Here is a 20,064-nt window from a genome sequence, read left to right on the forward strand (position 1 = left end):
GGGAAACATAAATATTATTCCACCATTGCAATATGAATAAAATAATTTAGTAAGTAGGCTAGTAGTTTGTATCTAATATTGTTTCCTGAAAGTTTTGATAAATATATCTCACATGAAGAAACAAGCATAAACCAAAGTATTTACTATAGTATAAATCCTAGATAGTGTCGTGTTTTTAAATCTTATCATAGAGTAAATACTATAGTAAACTACAGTATGCTATCATGTGGGATTGTAAATTTTTATTCAGAAGCAGAGATTGCAATCCTGAGCAATTAAATACTGTAATATCAATAATGTGTGAACTTCAAATTAAATGCATTTTAATGAAAGGTCTGTTCTAATGTCATTTTGCTCTATTCAATTAATTAAAAATATATTTTATGACTTGGTGCACAAATACCTTTCTCATGAACATGTGGAGGCATATGCTTTGGCAAAAGTTTTAATTCAAGACTGTCCAACCTTAGACATGCATGATGTAGAAACATGTATTATGTTGAAAGATGTTTTGGGGCACAATGATTGACATTTGTATTATTAGTTTTATTACAAATATCATGGTTAATATGGCTTTTGTGGAGAGAGCTAATTGTTTACTACAAATCAAAACCTAAAATCTTTGTTTAGTATAGTTATACCATGGTTAATTTTCTAAAGGGGCCTGTGTTAACTAAAAAGCTGAATATAAGGCAAGGTATTTCAATCATACACAAAGGTAATTTAAAGTGCTTTACATAGAAATGATAAAAAAACAACATAGACACATAAAATTGAAAAGTCTTTAAAAAGGAGAATTATTTCAAATGATAATGAATGCAAACAGGGCTCTTAAATATAAAGAAACCATATTCACAGCTCTCTGAACAAAAAATTAACTTTTCATAACAAACTTTAATCACCTATTCATAAATTGAAGAGTCATTGGGTGTGGATTTAACTGCACAAAGCAGACCATAATCAACTGTACTCCGGACAAGAATGAATAATGTGTGTATTGGCTATAGACCAAAGAGTTTCAAAAGAAAAAGTTAATAAGACGAGCCTCGTTTTTATATACGACAAAAAACACGAAAAAATAGGCTACCTAAATAAATTTTTGGAATATGTTTATTTACTTTTTTAAGGTGCGTTATTGACAAAAACTCAAGGAAACATTGGCTGCTGATGCCCTGCTATTAATGACTTGTGGCTGTGTGGTAAGATGTGGGAGGGGCTTCAGACGAACTTTTGAGGCGTGCACTTTATTGATTCTGGTCAAAAATTGAGAGTGAAGGTGAATGTGAGCGTGCTTTTCGCATAATGCCGCTTTTCTGAAGCAACGATGATTTTTCCTCAAGGTTTCTGCTAATTCAATGCTTTTTCGTTTCATGTGATATTTGAGAAGAAGAATGGATTGCCCGTGCGCGCGCTCCCATCAGCATGACAAGAACAGAGCCGAGAGCGCGCGCGACAGACAGAATATCACCATTTCAATCACAATGTTGTTTTTGGTAACGCTTCTCCCGTACGCGCTCACGGCACGTAAGTACAATTTTACATTACTCTGAACATCCACGCAGATGTATTTAAGTTTACTTTCAAGGATAAAGGGGGAAATTTCGTAACAAGTCCATAAAAATGACCTTTTCAACAGTGTCAATAAAAGTTCGTCACATATTCACGAGATCAACAAAACAATACGAAAATGCTATTAATAGGGGATGACTGTCACACTTTTTATACCTGTAAATATTTCTTATGTTCATTTTTTGAAGTAAATTCTTGTGCACACTTGAATGTCCTGGCTATGTAAAAGCTGGAAAACTCTGGAAAAAAAGAAACAGTTTATTGAACACATGCTGACCTTTTGTGACAACATGCCCCAAAGGGAAGTTACGCAGTCTCACTATGAGGTAAATTGTGAAACCTGCCAATACGCAAAATTAAACAACTGACATGCAACAACAAACACATATAATTGTATATAAAAAAATGTAAAATGTATAAACTTATGTAATATCAAAACATTAAGTAATACATTTTAAATGAAAGCAGATCATAACTTTTGACATCTTGCCTCTGCATTCATTTAATCTTAAGATTAGCATTTAATATAATGTATGTGTTTGCTTTTTAATAAAAACTAGCAAATATATGGTGAATTTAAGTATGAAATAAATTATTACAATTTAAGACCCTTTTATAAAAGGGGTTATTTTTTATTTAGGAAGTTTTGTTTGTAAACCTTACAATTACTGAAATAGGCATTGTGACAACTAAACCTGCCCCGTATTACACCTTGCAATAATTTATCATGGTAAAAATACTTAGCATAAAAATGATACTGCTTTACAATAGTAGCAGTAACACCTTTATCATATTAACTGTAATTGTAGTAAGTTAACTGTAGTAATAGCTACTATGGTAAACTCACTTAAGTCAGTGTGTTTGATAAAGAAATGCACATTTCAAGCTAAATATTTCATTATGTAAAACTATAAACAAAATGAGAGGCTTTGGCATTAGATTGTACTTACTGTGCACATTTCTCAAATTTCTAAAAAATAAATAACTAAAGGCATTTTTCATGAAACGATTAAAGGATTGTGAACAATAGTTATTGCACATTCTGTTGTTTATCCTAAAGTTCATCCTCCAATGTCATTGGTCACTTTTTCCACACATCGTTTTAGACGAATGAGTTGCAAATTTATTATTAAATAAAAAACAGACCTTTAACAACATATTTGCACTTTCTGTGGTGAGGTTTAATTGTCATTAAAGCTTAACAAAGTATGTTTATGTATAGGTATAGAGTATATTTGGAGTGCACTGTGCATCACTTTGGATACAATCGTCTGCCAAATGCATACATTTTTAAATACCACCAAAGCATAAGATTTATTGTGATTACTTCAATCCATTTAATATTTGTTTTTCAAGGTTCAACATGCAAAATTGAAATCGTTTCCCAATCTGGTTGGGAATCACTAATCTAAATTATTTATTTGTCTCTGTCTTGCTTTCCAACTCCATCCAGGTCCAACGGCACATGTTAAAAAGCTTGTCCGCCTCCCACCACGAGCAGAAGTGATCCGCATTAACACTTGGTGTCCCTTAAGAACCAAACTAGTAGTTTTTCCAAACGCACCCATTGTTCTCTCCGAACATTCATCTTTAACATGAATAAATATGAGTTCTGCGGACAAACATTTTTTTGAGGATGGAAAACCACTTAAGCTGTTGAAAAATGACCTTGCGAGACCTTTCCGAGCAATCGCCCAACTGTTAAAGCATAGCGGTCATAAATCCAGTTGTAAAGTTTCCTGAATCATGAAGTCTCCTCTTCTTTTGACCCCCAGACTTGGCCATCATATCCCCCCAGGATACGGTGCTTCGCATTGGCTCGAGCTTGACAGCGGTGTGCACGGTTAGTGCCGAGCTGGAAATATCAGCTAGATCTTTGTACTGGACACTGAACGGGAGACGCTTAGCTAGAAACACATACAGGGTGCTGAGCTCAACCGAATTAAGTGTCACACTACATCAACTCAATGGTTCATTGCAGCAATCGGGGGACAACCTGGTTTGTCACCGTGGAAACGGAGAAGTTTTGGCCGGATCGTGCCTTTATGTTGGTTGTAAGTGTCAAGTTGCAAAAGAGCAACTTGAGTTTTGATGGTTTCCGAGTTTGTGAACATTTTGTTGAGAGTGTCACCCTCTCTGATAGACTCATTGATCAAGTACAAGAAATATTCATGCAAGCTTTTCTTTTTCCATTTTAATTCGATGTACAGTGCCCCCTGAGAAACCTGTCAACCTGACATGCTGGTCACGAAACACCAAAGACCTCAGCTGCAGATGGAGTCCAGGGAGTCGAGAAGAGACGTTCATCAATACCAAATACATCCTCAAGTACAAACTAAAGTAAGATATTTTAGGATGAATGACTTGTGAGTGTTCTCAAAGCTTTTTATATATGTAACATCTCTCGATTATTTTATAGATGGTACGGTAAAGAAAAGGATTGTGAGGAAAACACCGGACAGCAATATACATGCTACATTCCACGAGATTTGGCTATATTTACACCGTATGAGATCTGGGTTGAAGCATCCAATCAGCTTGGATCTGCCACATCTGATGTCACCACTTTGGACATATTAGATGTGGGTAAGTACGAAATCTAAAATGCACTAGTTTGATAAAAAATAAATGGACTTAATATGTATACTTTCTTCTCCCTCACACATTTATGCCTATAACTATCAGAGCGTCTCGCATATGGTGTGCACACACGCGTGAGAATGGATTTTTACAAACTATAAAATCAATTTATCACTTTCCAATACCTGAAATGTTTTCAAAGGCGCCTCATAAAACAGTGCTTTCAAGGGCAGTGGATAGCAAGAATGTCTGCCGTACTACATTCATACGCATACATGGTGTATATATAAACACGCACACACATACACAGAGTAGGGTAAAAATCTTCCATTCCTTTGTCATTGTACATGAAAATTCTTTGATCACTTTCAAATTTTAAGTGAAAAAGAAAAGCTGTATCAGATTTTCAAAGTGATCTGTGACTTTTGGACCCCACTGCATGCGTGTACACTGGATTTGATTTGATTGATCATGATGTGGGAAAGTTATGTATAATCTACACCAGTAAGAATTCTTATTGGATGACGCATCATCTTCTGCATTACAGAACCAATAATTTTCAGAGTCCTCTGTGATTGGCTCTGCCCTGAGGGTAAACTTGATTTCAAATAAAAATGCATGGAGCAGGTTCAATTTTAAACAAGGGAAACGACTTAGTAACAGATTTTTCCGGGTTTTAAGGTTTGATGTGATTGCTAATTCTTTATTTTGTTAATATTTGCCCAATAGATTATCAACAAAATTCTGATTTGTTACTGGCTTTAATGAACCATGAGGATTACGTGTAGTTTTGGATGATGTCCGATATTTTCCCATTTAGTAACTACAGATCCACCTTCTGATGTTTACGTAAGTCGTGTCGGAGATCTGGAAGATCAGTTAAGTGTTCGTTGGGAAAGTCCTCCTGCCCTCAAAGACTACCTGTTTCAGGCCAAATACCAGATACGATATCGTCTGGAAGAGAGCGATGAATGGAAGGTATTGCATAAAACTACTACATTTATGCATTCGACAGATGGTCTTATTCAAAGCAACTCAAAGCTATACATCAATATTTATATTTTGTAGATTCATAGCAGTGGCAGCCGGTGACTTCTTTTTTCGAGGGCGCACGATGCGAAGTTTATCACACCATCTATGTAGCCCATCATGTGTGTGGTTCGTTATATTCAAGATATGCGTTCGGCGCGTCGAGTGAACCTATGTGCATCACGTGTCTTGTCAAAATAAGTGCCTGCTGCAGACGCATCTAAAGGGTTTATGATAAAAGAGACGCTTGCGTTTGCCAGATACTCGCATAATCTCATGCATAATCAAAGTTTACTGTTAAGATAGTGTCTTGCATGTATTTTGTGAACGTGAGCGTTCTTTTGTCATAAACGGTTTTGACGCATGTGCAGAAGGCAATTATTTTGACAAAACCTACCCAGTCTCACGAGGTTTCGTATAGTCACGTAATTTTTTTATTCTTTTTTCGTGATATTATCACGAATTTCCGCGTTTTTCGTGATCGTATAACGAATTTCTGTTTTCATGTGATTATCACGTATTGGTTAGTCAACTGCTTTTTCCTATTTTTAAACCATTGTCGCTTCGGTTTAGGGTTAGATTTGGTGCTTGCATTAGAATGTCACTTTATATATTGGATTATACTACTTTTCATGATTTATTTTTTTATATGTCGCCTGGCGTTAGGGTTAGAGTTGGGTTTGGGTAGGGATGTCATTTTATGTAAATCTAACCCTAAACCGAAGCGACAATGGTATGAAATAGGAAAAAAACAGTTGAGTAACCAATACGTGATAATCAAACGAAAACAGGAATTCGTTATACGATCACAAAAAAAACGGAAATTCGTGATAATATCACGAAAAAAGAATAAAAAATTACGTGACTATTTAACGAAATTTCGTGAGACTGGGCTGGACAAAACACGTGATGCACATGACGCAACAAACACATACTTTGAAAACACGAGCAACACACGACACTCCGAACACTTATTTCGAATTTGCGCCTCTCGGAAGAGCCGCCACTGATTTATAGGTTTAGTACACTAAACACAATTTAACAGTAGATCAAGTCAAGGAATGTTAAAGAAGTAAACATTGGATGTGAATGATTTACATAAAAGTATAAACATAAAAGAGTTGGTCACACAAAAATGTAAATTTGAAATATCCTGTCGCAAAGTCATATTTGCAGCATATTATTCATGTTTTATTTTTTTAAGAAAGACATAGCTTCACTGGTTTAACTTAAAAAAGTAAGTTACCTGGTTGCTTTAAAATTTTGAGTTTATTCAACTTACAAATATTAGTTGACAACTTTTGAGTTAGCTAATATTTTTAAGTTGAATTAACTCCACATTTTAATGCAACCAGGTAACTTACTTTTTTAAGTTGAACCAACAAATATTTTTTTACAGTGTTTTACACTTTAATACCATCAAGTTTGCAAAGTTTTTGTAAAAATATTCTTTTTTTAATGTTATTATTCACTGTAGATGGTCGATGATGCCGGGAACCAGACATCTTGCCGTTTAGCGGGTCTCAGGGCCGGCACGGTATATTTCGTCCAGGTACGCTGCAGCCCGGTCGGTATCTATGGCTCGAGAAAGGCCGGCATCTGGAGCGAATGGAGCCACTCGACGGCCGCATCCACACCTGGCATCGGTGAGTTACGGCAGAATTAAAATGCAAAGCCTTGATTCAAGTAGATTTCCTTCACGCTAAACGTCGCCATTGTGAGCTAACTAGATTCAAACCATATGTACACTTAAAAACATCACGCCACTAGATAAAGATCTCTCATAAGCAGATTTAAAAGACCTCAGCGAAATGTCAGAGCGCTTCAGGGGACGATTGACGTGTTTTTGGGAAGATTTTTTTGTAGATTGATAAATTTAGAGCCCCCTCAGATTAAAGGAGCGTTCCGAAACTCAGTGAAAACAGATTTGGTTCATAAGAGATGATTTTCGTTACATGTCCTGAGTGGCAAGTGAAAGGATGTTATTAAGCTTTGGTGAATGGAGTGCAATATGAGTTATGGCAAGTCTGAGCTACCCTTTCTTTTGTGCATTCTATGTTTATTGCTTTGGATCTCATTAGCAAAGAACTAGTAAATACCCTGTTATTCATGGGTATGTGCTCATTGCTCAAGGCAACACTGTACACTTCCCAGCATTTAAGAAACTGTTGTCGACTGATTTTAATAAAGGTCTTTGCGAGTACACAGCAATGTGGCCGGGAGTGTTGCGCTTTTACCGTCTGAAGTGTATGTATAGAAAAAAAATGCTTTTCTCGATTCAAAAAAGATTAGCAATAAAGACCCATATTATCTTGTGACTCTAAATTAAATTTTAAATCAATAAAAATACACCACTGAGATCATGCACATGACATTTCCCCTGCAGAAAGGTCGCATGGTGGTTCTTGCGATTCAAAGCCAAGTGAGCAGAACTCAACACTACGACGGGAGCTCAAGCAATTTTTCGGCTGGATGCGGAAACACTCCTACGGCTGCACGGACGTCAGCATCAAACTCTACGACCAATGGCGCGTCTGGCTACAGAAAGCTCAAAAAACGCACGACCAGGTTGGTAAGGAGAAACCATGCCCCGTTTCGTTTTTAATAACTATTTTGTAAATCCTTTCTCTTGGCATGCATGAAATAAGGCCTGTGCAATGTTGTTTTGCGTGACCCGTGAAAAAGTAACCACTTTATGCTTTTAATTAAATAGACTCGCATTTGCTAATTTACATCATTTAATCTTCAGACGGCTACCACAACAGAGAGGGAACGGCCAGTTGAAGTAATCAGAAGGAATGCTAATAAATTCCTTGTAGGTTAGACTGCATAGCAAAGATTCAGCTGTGATCAAGTCGAGCACAGAAAGCCCAAAGAAAATCCGATATTTTCTCTATGAACCCAATAGCGCCTCTCGACTATTGGGAAACTAGGTTGCTTGATTAGTCGAGTTGTTCTTTGAAGAAAACAATATAACTGCATATGTTACACTACAAGAATAGCTGGTATCAATTACAATCTCTTTAGGGATATATCAAATCTTCACATTCACTTGTAAATGCCAATCTGTTGCCTTTTAGGTACTACAAAACGGTAAATCATAGCGAAACTACAAAGAATTATCTGTAGTTTGTGGGGGCTCGTGACGACAAGGATTTTATCACTCTCCAGTGCTCGGGATATTACGTTTGGACGAGCCAAGACTTTCTAAAGGAACCCGCAAGAGTTTGGTGACATGATCTACTGTTCTCCTTCTGCTGTAGACCCAAACAAAAACAGCAAAGGAAGTGCTTTTGTCTCAGATCAGATGTGTTATTTATAAGGGCATTAAAATACAAAGATATTTTTTGATAATTGGGGCTTTTGAAGATTCACGCAGCCCTACTCTGGAATAACACTTTAACAACTTCCTGAATTTTCTTCAAGGGAAACAAGAGAAATATGGTCGTGCTTATTTATGTACATTGTAAAAAGCAACTTTTTGTATGGGTAGTTTTGAGTGACTGATACTGAAACAATGTTATTTCTTAAATGTTAACATAACTATGCTAATAGAGCTCTCTGAACAAATTATTTTACATCAAAAAACAATGTTTTCAGCATACATTGCGACATTAATAAATTATGCGGTTACTTGATTTTTGTATTGCTGTTTATTTATGCTAATTTTGTTGTTTTTATTGTCTCAGTTATTTGTAGGAGCTCATTTTTATGTGCCACCCATCAATATAGAACTATTGCATATGTATCTTTGCAAAACAATCCAAAGACTGCAGTTGACTATAGTTATACAAGTCAGTGGTTCACAAACTGGGGTCCAGGGCACGCAGATGGAGAAGGGGGGTCCCAGTTTAATGACATTTTATGAGATATTAATTTTTCACAAATTCTTAAGAAATAAGTTTGAATAACGGCTATTGACATTATAACGACAACTATAACGTAAACTATAATGATAACTATATTAGCGTCCATATCACCGGACGATAACTTTATGCTAATTTGCTCAGTGCACGACGAAAAGTGATACCAAACATATTGTTCATTTCCACTTTATCGTTATAGTTGTGGTGTGAACTCTTATTCTCTTTAATATAAAACGTTTTTTTTTACTATATTTCTTATAGTTATCGTTATAATGTGAACGGCCCTTAAGGCTATCAACCAACAGAACTACTCTGTATACTTTATGTTTTTGTAAGTTGTAAGTTTTAGATTCTGGGGGGGGGGGGGTGACCAGATCAAATATTAAGTATTAGAAAAAATGTACAGATAATAAAAAAACGACATTTGGATACAACTTTCAAGATATCATGTTTAATAAATTGAAAACTGTGGTTGCCTTGATGAGAATTTACAAGTGCAGTATTTTGCTTCTACACTGTAAAAAATGATGTAAAATAAACCTAGATTTTTATTTTACTTTAACTTAACTAATTATGTTATGTCACAAGTCAAAACTTAAAATAGTAGGTTGAATTGAATTGCAAAACCAAGTTGTTTTAAGTAGTGACAAAACTTATTCAAAGTAATAAATTAATGTTACGGAGTCATAAATCTTAATGCATCATGTTTTTTACTTTATCCTTTTTTAATAAATACTTTTTACAGTGTATGTAATGCAAACATGTTTATTTCAATTTAGCGTAACAATTTAAATGTACTTGAGAAGAAAAACAGGGAAGATAATTTAACTAAAGCAATTTTTTCATGAAAAGCTTCATTTAAATATCATTTCATCATGTTAACATTTTGTATGTAAACAAATTAGGAAACATTAGGCATTGTTCTGCTTTTTTTTTTAGCTTTTTTAGAATTTAATGTTTATGAACCTGAATACTACATTGTAAATAAAGATTTGTTGGTTCAACTTAAAAAAGGATGTTACATGGTTGCCTTAAAATTTTGAGTTCATTAAACTTAAAAATATTAGTTGATTAAAAAAAGTTGTCAAAATTGTTGTCAACTATTTTATTTAATATTTTTGTTAAATTAACTTAAAATTTTAAGGGAACCAGGTAACTTGCATTTTTAAGTTAATTAAACAACTTTTTGGTATAAAAGACATATTTATTTACACAACTGCCATTATGTTCGAAACGATGTTGACCAGAACATATAAAAGATGCTAAACACTCCAAAACTTTAAACTACATCAGTAGCTCAGTCTTAACAACATCCAAAGACCTTAACATGATACCTTAGATGATTCTCCATCAAAACAGAAAGTTTAGAAAGCAATGGCTCCATCTCACTCTTGTTCTTCCGAGTCATACTTGAAGTCTTGCAGAATATCAGCCAAAGCTGCTGTATTCTTTATTATACTAACAGAGATGAAGAGGGAAAAAAAAGAGATCTTTTAATAGGACCGTCCTGAAGAATAATAGGTCATCATCATTAACATGATATCTGATATGAGCCTTGTTTGCAAAACACTCCATTAGAAAAGACAAGCTTAACAATGAGATATTACCATGTAATAAATACCAGGTATCAAAAGTACATTAAAACCAGGCTGGGAGCATTAAAAACGCAATGTCTAATGATACAGCAAGTGACATGTTGTCAGGTTCATTTGTTTTATTGATTCATTTCTTGCCGTTTGGCAGATGCTTTTAATCTGAAGTGAATTACAGGCTTAACTCCAGGCATTAGATACCAACACGGAGCCAATCGGCAACAACCACTAAATATCTACTAGTGTAAACAGTTTGGAATGGTCTACAAACCACAGCTATTTGAAAGTTCATGCTCGGAAGTCTAGAGTGAGATCCGGTGTCCGAAATGTAATTCTCGCAAAAGCCAAAATGAGTAAAATGTGCCTTTGGTAAGTAAATACGACGTCACTTGACAGTTTGCCGGTAATTTAATTGGCAACCGAAACGTAATACATGGTTCAACATATGTTTTAGAAACATCAACTGGACGCGGTTTGATGTAAGGACATGAGAGATTCAAAACAAAGACATGTCTACAAAAAAGCATCAGTCACGACTCAGTGGAAAATGTACCATCGAATGTATTTACATGGTGGTGACATGTGCAGTAATTCTTGCAATGAGAAAATAGGGAAGAATGTGTCATTAAATAATGTAATATTAATAAACATAAGGTTGAACTTACTCCCGTTTAATCTGATGAACTTTCTCCTGGACGTCTTCATTTTCTGGGTGATCCTGGGCATTTTGCTTGGCCAGCTGTAACTTAGCTGTCTATAATAAACACATGAAAACAAAGAGTTGTGATACACTTGGTTCAATGCATTTGCAGTTATGTGCACTAAAAAAGGAGGTGCACATGCATTTAAGTGTGTTTCATGTACCAATATTGAATACAGCTGGATTGAATGCAACTTGATGCTCTGTTTAAGCAAACTAAACTCCTACGGAAGGGTTGTTAATCAGCCGATAGAGACTCAAGCTGGAGGTGGGTAAAATCAGAATAAACTTATCTGGGTGGTTAACAACAGCATAAATCTTTACATAAAAATTGCTTTAGGGATTAACTGGGTAACCAAGAATTGAACTCCGATCAGCATGTGCAACAGATCATGTAGGATCAACTCCTCCTACCATTACACTCATACGGTTTATACAGTACATAGCATGTGTAGTGTATGCATTGAATACCAAGATGACCCACAACACATCTGCCAAAATGAGTGCAGTAATACATAGTGTATCCCACAATGCAAAGCACTAAAAAAAACCAGACATTTATATTTACATAATGATAACTTACTGGACTCTACACATGCTGCAATTCTGTAACACGTACTTAAAGGCGGGGTGCATGATTATTGAAAAAAAGGTCCAGATTCTATTGGGGTAGGGGCGTGTTTGTTAAGCGATTTCAAATGTCAACATTGGCTTTCAGAGATCATCCACCCCGCCTTTAATGTATTAAAAACACTAAGCAACAAAGTAGTGCACTGTACGCTGGTATTTAATTATTAGCATCCTTTTTAATGATGATAAGTGCCCACCAGCTCGAGCTTCTCCTTCTCTTTAACTTGCAGTTTCTCAATGTGTTCAGAAAGGTCCGGCCGGTCGAAGTCTTGATGCAGTTGCTCTTTAATTTCCAGGACTTCTTTGGAAATGCCACAGAATGCTTTTGTTATCTCATGCACCAGCTGTTTGTAGTGCTCAAAATCATAGTGCGGGCTCGTCCTTAAATATGCCTCATGACCCCTGAGTAAAGAAAACCACGATTACATTCACCTCAAATAACAGCACAGGTGGATAAAAGGACAGAGAAAAAGGAAGAAAGCATACTCATCGAAAAGCTTGAATGCTTCCACTCGCTCAGCTTGAAGAACATAAAATCTTTGCACCAAACTTTTGAAATCTGTACATGCCTATTGAACAGGGGAATACAATATTTGACGTTTAGCCATACACATAAATCTGTAAACTGTAATGTTAAAGTAGTGTTGTGATAGCATGGGAGTGTGATGGTGAATATATTCATGATACTTTAAAGAAAACCACGTGCAAATTACCATGGTACTGTTTGTTAGAAACATAAGTTAGAATTTACGTAACAGTTAGTGTTATTATGTTAGTAATTTAAAGGAATACACATAATACTTTTATACATAATGCTAACTGCTATTGCTACAAAAAAATATTTAATACAAGATATACCTCAGTTCTAACTCACCATTGTGTCCAAACAGCGCTATTGCTTATATTTTTGGTTGATGTGCAACATGTGTATCATTTCGACGCAGTCACGCTGTACTTCGTTCACTTCCTGTTTAGCTTCGCGGACGCTGACGCGCGGTGACGTCACACAGTAGCCTGTTCGTAGTGGGGAAAAATTTAAATTTTTCTCAAATAACACATTATTGTCTTTAAAAAAAAGTACAAATAAGTATTATCTGTTGATAAATTAGTTCATAACCTTTTTATTTTTTTCTCTGCTTTTTATTGTATCCCTTCCTTTCCTTCTTTATACTTTTATTATATGTCATCCATGATTGTTTGTAACTGTTTCAAGGTACTCTTGTTTAAACTTGCAGTAAACAAAAAATTAAAATGATTTTGTTGCTTTATTTATTTATTTTGAAGTGTTTTAAACGTCTAATTCAAATTCTATTCTTCAATCAAATTAACAAAATCCAACAAGCAGCCTACGTTTTAGAGGGCGTTTAGAAATATTTAAATATTTTAAATATATTACATGTAATATTGTAATATTAATGTAATAGCAAAATGATCTATCATAGTTAATAGGCAGAACAATCACGCATATTTTATGAAGTATTTAAAAAAATAACACATTCTTGTCTTAAACAGATAAAGTATATATAAATATGATCTGTTGTTCATTTTTTACTCTTGTTTTACTGTATTTTTTAGGGGAAGACAACATACTGCTAAAGGCTCGTGCTTCAAAACGTCTTTACGTGTTTTACCACAGGAGGGCGTCAGCGGCATACGACACATTAAAACTCTTATTTTGCCTCCGTATTAAAAAATCTTTCTTTAATCTACTTTTAACTCCACAAGTTTACTTATATATCGAAATATTTTAGCATGATTTAATGCCAAAATGTAATAAAAAAATTAACTATAAAAATTCTGAAATATATCACGTGTATAAAATGAATGAAAGCCCTTGTTTAAATTGAAGAAATTTAATTTCACACTGTTGGATCTGTAACCCTTCAAATCCGTGACCTGGACCGTCCGGTCTTGCCTCTACTAGTTCACAGGGGCTTCATGAGACTTGTTGTGACACACCATGAATGAGACAAAAGCCTGAAGAGTTCAAAGGGGCGAGGGAGCAGCAGCCGCTTACATTACTGAGCTCACAGAATCTCATGTGCATTAACAAATGCCCCGCTACTCCAGGGGTGGGGTGGATGGGGTAATTTTTAATGCTGAAATGTGAGCAATCAGAACCGAGGGGGATAAATGAGACACGCCAAGAGGGATTGTCTTTAGTTTAAAAAATCACTTGCACGAACAGGATTTGGATAAGAAAAAGTCGCACGCGCTGAAGCGGACGGAGCGGAAGCTCGCGCTTACCCCTCGTGGATAGTTTGGATACTTGCATTCCTGAGTTTATACTGTTGCAACTCGAAATAGCAGCAACAATTTTGCCGGAGCACACGCAGAGAAAACTAATGAGACATGATGCGATTGTTAAAGTGTTCGTGGACTCTGTCGTGGATTGTTATCATGTGCGTTAATAGCGGAGTTCATTCACAAGAAAGGCAGTAAGTATGCATGTCGTTTTAAGTGGTGCACTGTTATAGGTGGTATAGAAATATGCATGCATTTACCTTAAATGGGTGCAGTGATGAATGCAGATGTAAATTTTTTGTGTGTTTTATGCAGTCATATGATACCTGCATCCTGACTGTGACTACTACTGAAAAGTTAATTGTGAAAATGTTACCTTGTGTTACCAAAAATAAACCCAGTTGAGATGTGTGGTGGTCAGCAACAAACAGCAAATCAAACTAAATGTTTAAAGTAAATGTTTACAATTTATTTTAAATCATCTTTCAAAACAAATCATAGCTTGATTCATGTACTTATACATAATAAGCATGGGTTTGTCATTTACCTACCATTGCAATCTCTCAGTCAAGCGTTTTTCAGTATTAATGATGTTTCTGTGTAATGTTCTTTACATTACACTTCTTATGCATGAAGGAAATGCACAAGTTTAACCCATTGTAGTTCAGAGGCAACCAGAACACTTGACTTCATCATAGCCTCCCCAGTATGTGAAGCAAAAACTACTTTTGTGATATAAGACTAAACCATTTAGTTGATGATTTTAGGGGAAAAAATTGTTAACCTTCCTGTAAAAACAAACATACTGTGATGATTTAGTTGAGCCAGGGTCTTAAGTCATTTTCTTAACATTTGGCACAGCTCAATGTCAGTGCCAGTACCTGTTCATGTGGCTGTGCCAAGTATTTAGAGCACCAGAGCTCACCAAAAAAGAGGTAAATAACCAAATGCCCTTTTTGACAAAGACCCAAATTCTCTTAAGCCAGCCAGCGGGTGTTCTTTCCTTCAACAAGATAGTGCAGAAGAGTTTTATGCCCACTGCACACATAAGACTATTGTAAGATGGGTAGGATCAAATGCGATCAATTCTGCATAGATGCCTTGCAGGTGATTTCTTATAAATTGCCTCTGGCTTTAATCCCAACAACCTGATATCATATCTCATTCAGGCATGCTATTCAACTTATTATGGGCACTAAGCTCGAATGGTTTATTCGGGCATGTTGAGGGTCAGAAACAAGATTTCATTTGTATTCTTTTGCCTTGTAACTTTTTGGATGTTAGAGATTTTTAATACTTCCAGACAGCTTGAATTCCAAAGTGTCAAATAACGCCTGAAGAATTAGGTTAATGCATTTAATAGTGTTATAATGTTGCCTTAACCCTTGTCATGACATGCCTTTGAGAAACAAGACGTTTTTACAAGAATGTTTTAAGTCTGATAAGTAGTTTAAATTGCATTGACGACCAGATAAAGAAATGTAAATGGACAAAAATTTTAGGATTTTATGCTGTCCAGTTCGGCCGTGTTGTTTGTCCTTTTTTAGTAGAGGCTGTGAGGCTTGGTTACACCAAAAAAAAGACATAAAGAAAAGCTGAAAGAAAATCAACATATTTAAAGGGATAGTTCATCCAAAAATGAACATTCTGTCACCATTTACTCACTCTCATGTTGTTACAAACCTGTATAAATTTCTTTGTTCTGATGAACACAAAGGAAGATATTTTGAGGAATGTTTGTAACCAAACTGAATCGATCAGAGGCCCCATTGACTTCCATAGTATTTTTTTTTCTTACTACAGAAATCAGTGGGGCCTCTGATTGGTTACAAACATTCCTCAAAATATCTTTCTTCATGTTCATCAGAACAAAGAAATTTATAGATCTTATGCACATGCGGGATGCAATTGCATGTCTGGTCCGAACTTTACTTCCGGTTTCTGTTTGTCTAATTGTCTCTTAAACAAATACCTCGTCGAAAAATAACAAATGTTTTGGTTTCATAGGTTATCTGTGTGTTGTTTATTTTGCTTATTATATTAATATACTACTTCAAACGGATTTTGTTGTTATTTATTTTTTTGCGGAGTTTACCGGAAGTTACGCGTTTTCCACGAAAGCCACTTGTTTATGTTGTTACTGCTGAAACCGTCTATACAGGTTAATAACAACATGAGAGTTAATGTCGACAAATTTTTTTTTTGAATAAGTCTTTTGAAAACCAGATTCACTCTGGTATAGAAGTGTCACTGTTTGACAAGTACACCCCATTTACACAGCACTTTGGTCCCAGAAAATTTCCATAAAATTGGCAGAGAGGCTTCTGTGCGAAGACAAACGCGTCCAGTAAATGTTTTGGAAATCTCCTATAATGCGCACCTAGTAACATTGCCGTAACATACACAGAAAGCATTCTGTGTGAGCAAGACGCAGAAACAATGGCAGAAGGGGCGTGCTGTAGTGAGAACACAGCTCTTTTACACAGGGATTTAAATTGACGCTTGTCTTTAGTGTCCTACGCCAACCCAATAAGCAGACCTCTAATTCTGTTAAAGAGCAACTATCTGATTCATGATTTTTCATTTCCTTGGTGTGTAAGTGTGTATTAGTACATGTTAACGATATGCAAAAGGTACAAACCCAAAGGTAAACAATAATGCGAGTTATCGTTTTCAAAGTAAATCTCTTTTCTTGGACTACAACAAACACAGAGATTGTAGGCAACAGTTTACTTCCTGTGCCTGTTGACATGGACAAGACCATCATTATCATAATTTCTCCCGCTTTGACTCATAGTCTGTAAGTTAACTCCTGTTAGCATTGCATAGTGAGCAAATCTTTCAAACATGGTAAGGAGCGTCACATTTCCGGCTGAAATCAGAGGTATTCTTGCCAATCACAACGTACAGGGGTGCGTTTCTCGAACAAGGACGTAACTCGCTGCTGAACCAACATAGTACGATGCATAGTTGGAGAAACGAACTACCTTGTCACGACTGTTTCCCGAAAACATAGTAACTTTGTCGCACATTCGACGTTTGAACCATGTTGGTTCAACAACATAGTTGATGTCATGTCGGAGGTTAAGTACTGATGAATCTGTGCAAATCGATTTAATGTCAGATTATTGCTGTAAATAACATATATTGCATCGGAAGACTGATTTTGTTATCGTGATTTAGTTTTCTTTTGTTTATTTTCAAGATATTGAATTCATGTGCAAGTTCTCTCTTACATCACTCCTCCAAGGGATTCCCCAGGGTCTTAAAGCTTGTATGACTATGCACATGCGCGGTTTTTAAATGCAGCGCTTTAATTCTGTTTACAAACTTTAAGACGTAAAATAAAATTTTTATATATTTAGAATGATGGATATAGAATGTACTACAAGTTTTTTGCTTATTTTAATCAAAAGCATGATCAACGTAAGTCTACATATTATAATAACAAGGAACGATGCTTCCAACGACAGGTGAAGAGCTGTCGTTCAAACCACGGTTTGCGATGCAGCTTGCGAATGTTCGTTTGAACTATGGTTTCGGGAAACCGACCGAGACCGTGGTATCGATCCCTGGTATCAGGGGACTTTTAACGAGTACAAGTAATTTAGAAAATGTGGTATCGAGGCCGATACCAGTATCGGTATTTAATCCTAAAATACTTACTGTTTGTTTTTGATCATCTGATGTTTGTTTTCAGTCTGTCGGCGGGTAAGGCACGTTTGTTTGTTCGTCCTGTGACATGAGTTTTGTCTGCAATTTTTAGACAAAACATAGTATTAAAGAAGTAATAGGTACCTTAAACAATTCCTTTGATACACAGGGGTTACCTGATTGCTGCGCCATCGGTTTTTCGTGCCGGCGTTGAAGAGTCTGTGAGCGTGACCCTCTTCAATGCTGTGGATGACACACAAGTGCATTTGCAGCTCAGCGTCAAAGGCGAGATTGTAGCACAGAGCCACGGCACTGTACGAGGTGAGAAGTATCCGGGATCTTGTATCTCCTCAGTTTACATATACATAACATGTACATTTATGTCTGTAACAGATGCTTTAGTGCATTTTTTACCAACTGAGCTATAGGAACTTAAATTCTAGCTGAAAGTAATGCTTAATGCAGCATGTACAGATCATGTCTGTGCCACAACAGCTGTGCTATCATGTGCTTCTTCTGAAGTGTATGTCCATATTCATCAACAAACTTTGATGTTGAAATCTGAATGTCTGGTTGGTTTGGAAAGGCAATAGTTTTGTTAAGTAGGATGCATGTACTGTTAAGTGTTTTAACATGGGCTTATTTTCTATTTCAGATAAAGGCACAATCAAAATAAAGGTAAGTCATCAGATTTGGCTCATACACCTCATGTTGATCCTTCATACAAAGCAGCTTAAAAGGGGTTTTATGGTTCATTTTCACAATCTGCCCAGGTGCCATCAGATCTAAGAGGCCAGGCACATCTGAAGGTTTGGGGGAACCGGCAGCTCAATGAGGGGGGCTACATCTTTCACAACCACACCACTGTGACAGTGGACAGCAAAGGAACAACAGTGTTCATCCAGACCGACAAACCAGTCTATAAACCCCTTCAGAAAGGTCTCTCATAGTCCTCACATTATGAAAAATGTGTTGTGTCTGTAATGCTTCATGTCAATTTTTAAAATGTACTCACCCTCATGCCATCCCGGATGTATAAGACTTCTCTTTTTGCAACAAAAACAAACTTATATTAAAGGGGACATGAAAATCGGACTTTTCCATGTTTAAGTGCTATAGTTGGGTCTCTAGTGCTTTTATCAACCTAGAAAATATGAAAAAGATCAACCCAGTAACTTAGTTTTGGTAAACCATTCTCTGCAAGCTTGTGAAAAAATAGGATATTGAAATTTGGCTCTCCCGGTGATGTCAGAAGGGGATAATACCTCCCCTTTATCTGCACTATCCAATCACGGCACTGCCATTTAGTGCAGAGATCAGCTCATTTGTATTTTAAAGGACACACCCAAAACCGGCACATTTTTGTTCACACCTACAAAGTGGCAATTGTAACATGTTATAATAAATTATCTGTTGGTTATTTTGATCTAAAACTTCACATATGTACTCTGGGGACACCAAAGATTTATTTTACATCGTTAAAAAGTCTTGTAAAATGTCCCCTTTAAGTCAATAGTTTACAACAATATTGAACAATATTCATTATATGGCTGTACCTGGAATAAATGTTGGTAAACAGCTAAAATAACACAAAATGTGGCCAGTTTCTTTATTTATGGAGCTGAATATATGTGTTGTATATAGTATGCTGTTTTGAGTCCAAAGTCACTGTGTCACAAATAAGAAAGTTGAATTCAAAACCTTAATTCATTCAATTAATACTAATTTTATCTCCTCTCTAGTACGCATAAATGTTTACGCCGTCACGCCAGACCTGAGGCCAACCAGTGAAAAGGTAGCACAACCTATAATTGAAAAAAATTATTTGTAGGAAAGTGCAAACAGTAATCCCAATTAGCACGGTTTACATTAACGGTAATGTATTTGGCAGACAATTTGATCAAAAGCGACTTGCTATGCATTCAATCTGCACAATTTTCATCAAGCTGTATGTTCCCTGGGAATCAAACCCATGACCTTGTCGTTGCCACCACATTGCCCTACCAGTTGAGCTATAGGAACACCTTAAGGCCAAAGTATAGTCCATTTTTACGTGTACGTGATGGTCTACGTACAGCGTGTGTTACACAATTTCCATCATTAGAATATAACTGTACATGCAACAAGAGATGTACGCATTGTATGCGTAGGTCGTGCATGTTTTATGTAGCCCAGAAGATGCATTGCATTTTGTTGCAAT

At 36.0% G+C, this 20,064-nt stretch overlaps 3 protein-coding genes across 5 annotated transcripts in view; 2 read left to right on the top strand and 1 right to left on the bottom strand.

The window, feature by feature from the left end:
* Nucleotides 1–5: 5 nt before the first annotated feature.
* crlf1b (cytokine receptor-like factor 1b) lies at nucleotides 6–8,816 on the top strand. Of its 2 annotated transcripts, none has more exons than XM_065246641.2 (8): nucleotides 6–1,524; nucleotides 3,345–3,623; nucleotides 3,780–3,909; nucleotides 3,989–4,155; nucleotides 4,970–5,127; nucleotides 6,656–6,824; nucleotides 7,565–7,750; nucleotides 8,259–8,816. In XM_065246641.2, exons 1-8 carry the CDS (start codon nucleotides 1,392–1,394, stop codon nucleotides 8,273–8,275), a joined length of 1,239 nt encoding a protein of 412 aa, XP_065102713.1. In that variant the 5' UTR covers nucleotides 6–1,391; the 3' UTR covers nucleotides 8,276–8,816. The 2 variants fall into 2 exon arrangements, with proteins under 2 accessions (XP_065102713.1, XP_065102710.1); XM_065246638.2 differs by having other exon boundaries at nucleotides 8–1,524; nucleotides 7,565–7,746.
* On the bottom strand, nucleotides 4,966–12,978 carry rex1bd (required for excision 1-B domain containing). 2 transcript variants are annotated; one of them, XR_010525635.1, is made up of 6 exons: nucleotides 12,841–12,978; nucleotides 12,453–12,535; nucleotides 12,164–12,368; nucleotides 11,302–11,390; nucleotides 10,379–10,502; nucleotides 4,966–5,103 (listed from the first exon to the last, which is right to left on the bottom strand). XR_010525635.1 is itself a non-coding variant. In XM_065246680.2 (5 exons), the coding sequence occupies exons 1-5, from the start codon at nucleotides 12,841–12,843 to the stop codon at nucleotides 10,430–10,432; spliced, it is 453 nt and encodes a 150-aa protein (XP_065102752.1). In that variant the 5' UTR covers nucleotides 12,844–12,978; the 3' UTR covers nucleotides 9,500–10,429. The 2 variants fall into 2 exon arrangements, 1 of the variants encoding a protein (XP_065102752.1); XM_065246680.2 differs by lacking the exon at nucleotides 4,966–5,103 and having other exon boundaries at nucleotides 9,500–10,502.
* A 1,019-nt stretch (nucleotides 12,979–13,997) lies between these two features.
* The window catches only part of cpamd8 (C3 and PZP like alpha-2-macroglobulin domain containing 8), a 50,249-nt gene continuing 44,182 nt past the window's right edge, over nucleotides 13,998–20,064 (top strand). Inside the window, exons 1-5 of the mRNA XM_065246580.2 lie at nucleotides 13,998–14,404; nucleotides 18,034–18,185; nucleotides 18,520–18,542; nucleotides 18,638–18,803; nucleotides 19,607–19,659. Of these exons, the coding sequence (XP_065102652.1) occupies nucleotides 14,319–14,404; nucleotides 18,034–18,185; nucleotides 18,520–18,542; nucleotides 18,638–18,803; nucleotides 19,607–19,659 (480 nt within the window). The 5' untranslated portion in view covers nucleotides 13,998–14,318. The remainder of the gene's footprint in view (nucleotides 14,405–18,033; nucleotides 18,186–18,519; nucleotides 18,543–18,637; nucleotides 18,804–19,606; nucleotides 19,660–20,064) is intronic.

This window comes from Paramisgurnus dabryanus, chromosome 24 (assembly GCF_030506205.2).
Source record: "Paramisgurnus dabryanus chromosome 24, PD_genome_1.1, whole genome shotgun sequence".
NCBI lineage: Eukaryota > Metazoa > Chordata > Actinopteri > Cypriniformes > Cobitidae > Paramisgurnus > Paramisgurnus dabryanus.

What these genes read in the sequence shown, in the direction of transcription:
- crlf1b (XM_065246638.2), top strand. Translation starts at nt 1,392, where the DNA reads ATGGATTGCCCGTGCGCGCGCTCCCATCAGCATGACAAGAACAGAGCC. An exon ending in ATCCTCAAGTACAAACTAAA is followed by an intron (nt 3,910 to 3,988) that starts GTAAGATATTTT and finishes ATTATTTTATAG; the next exon opens with ATGGTACGGTAAAGAAAAGG. An exon ending in TTTGGACATATTAGATGTGG is followed by an intron (nt 4,156 to 4,969) that starts GTAAGTACGAAA and finishes TTTCCCATTTAG; the next exon opens with TAACTACAGATCCACCTTCT.
- rex1bd (XM_065246680.2), bottom strand. An exon ending in GCATTCAAGCTTTTCGATGA is followed by an intron (nt 12,369 to 12,452) that starts GTATGCTTTCTT and finishes TTCTTTACTCAG; the next exon opens with GGGTCATGAGGCATATTTAA. An exon ending in GTTCATCAGATTAAACGGGA is followed by an intron (nt 10,503 to 11,301) that starts GTAAGTTCAACC and finishes CATCTCTGTTAG; the next exon opens with TATAATAAAGAATACAGCAG.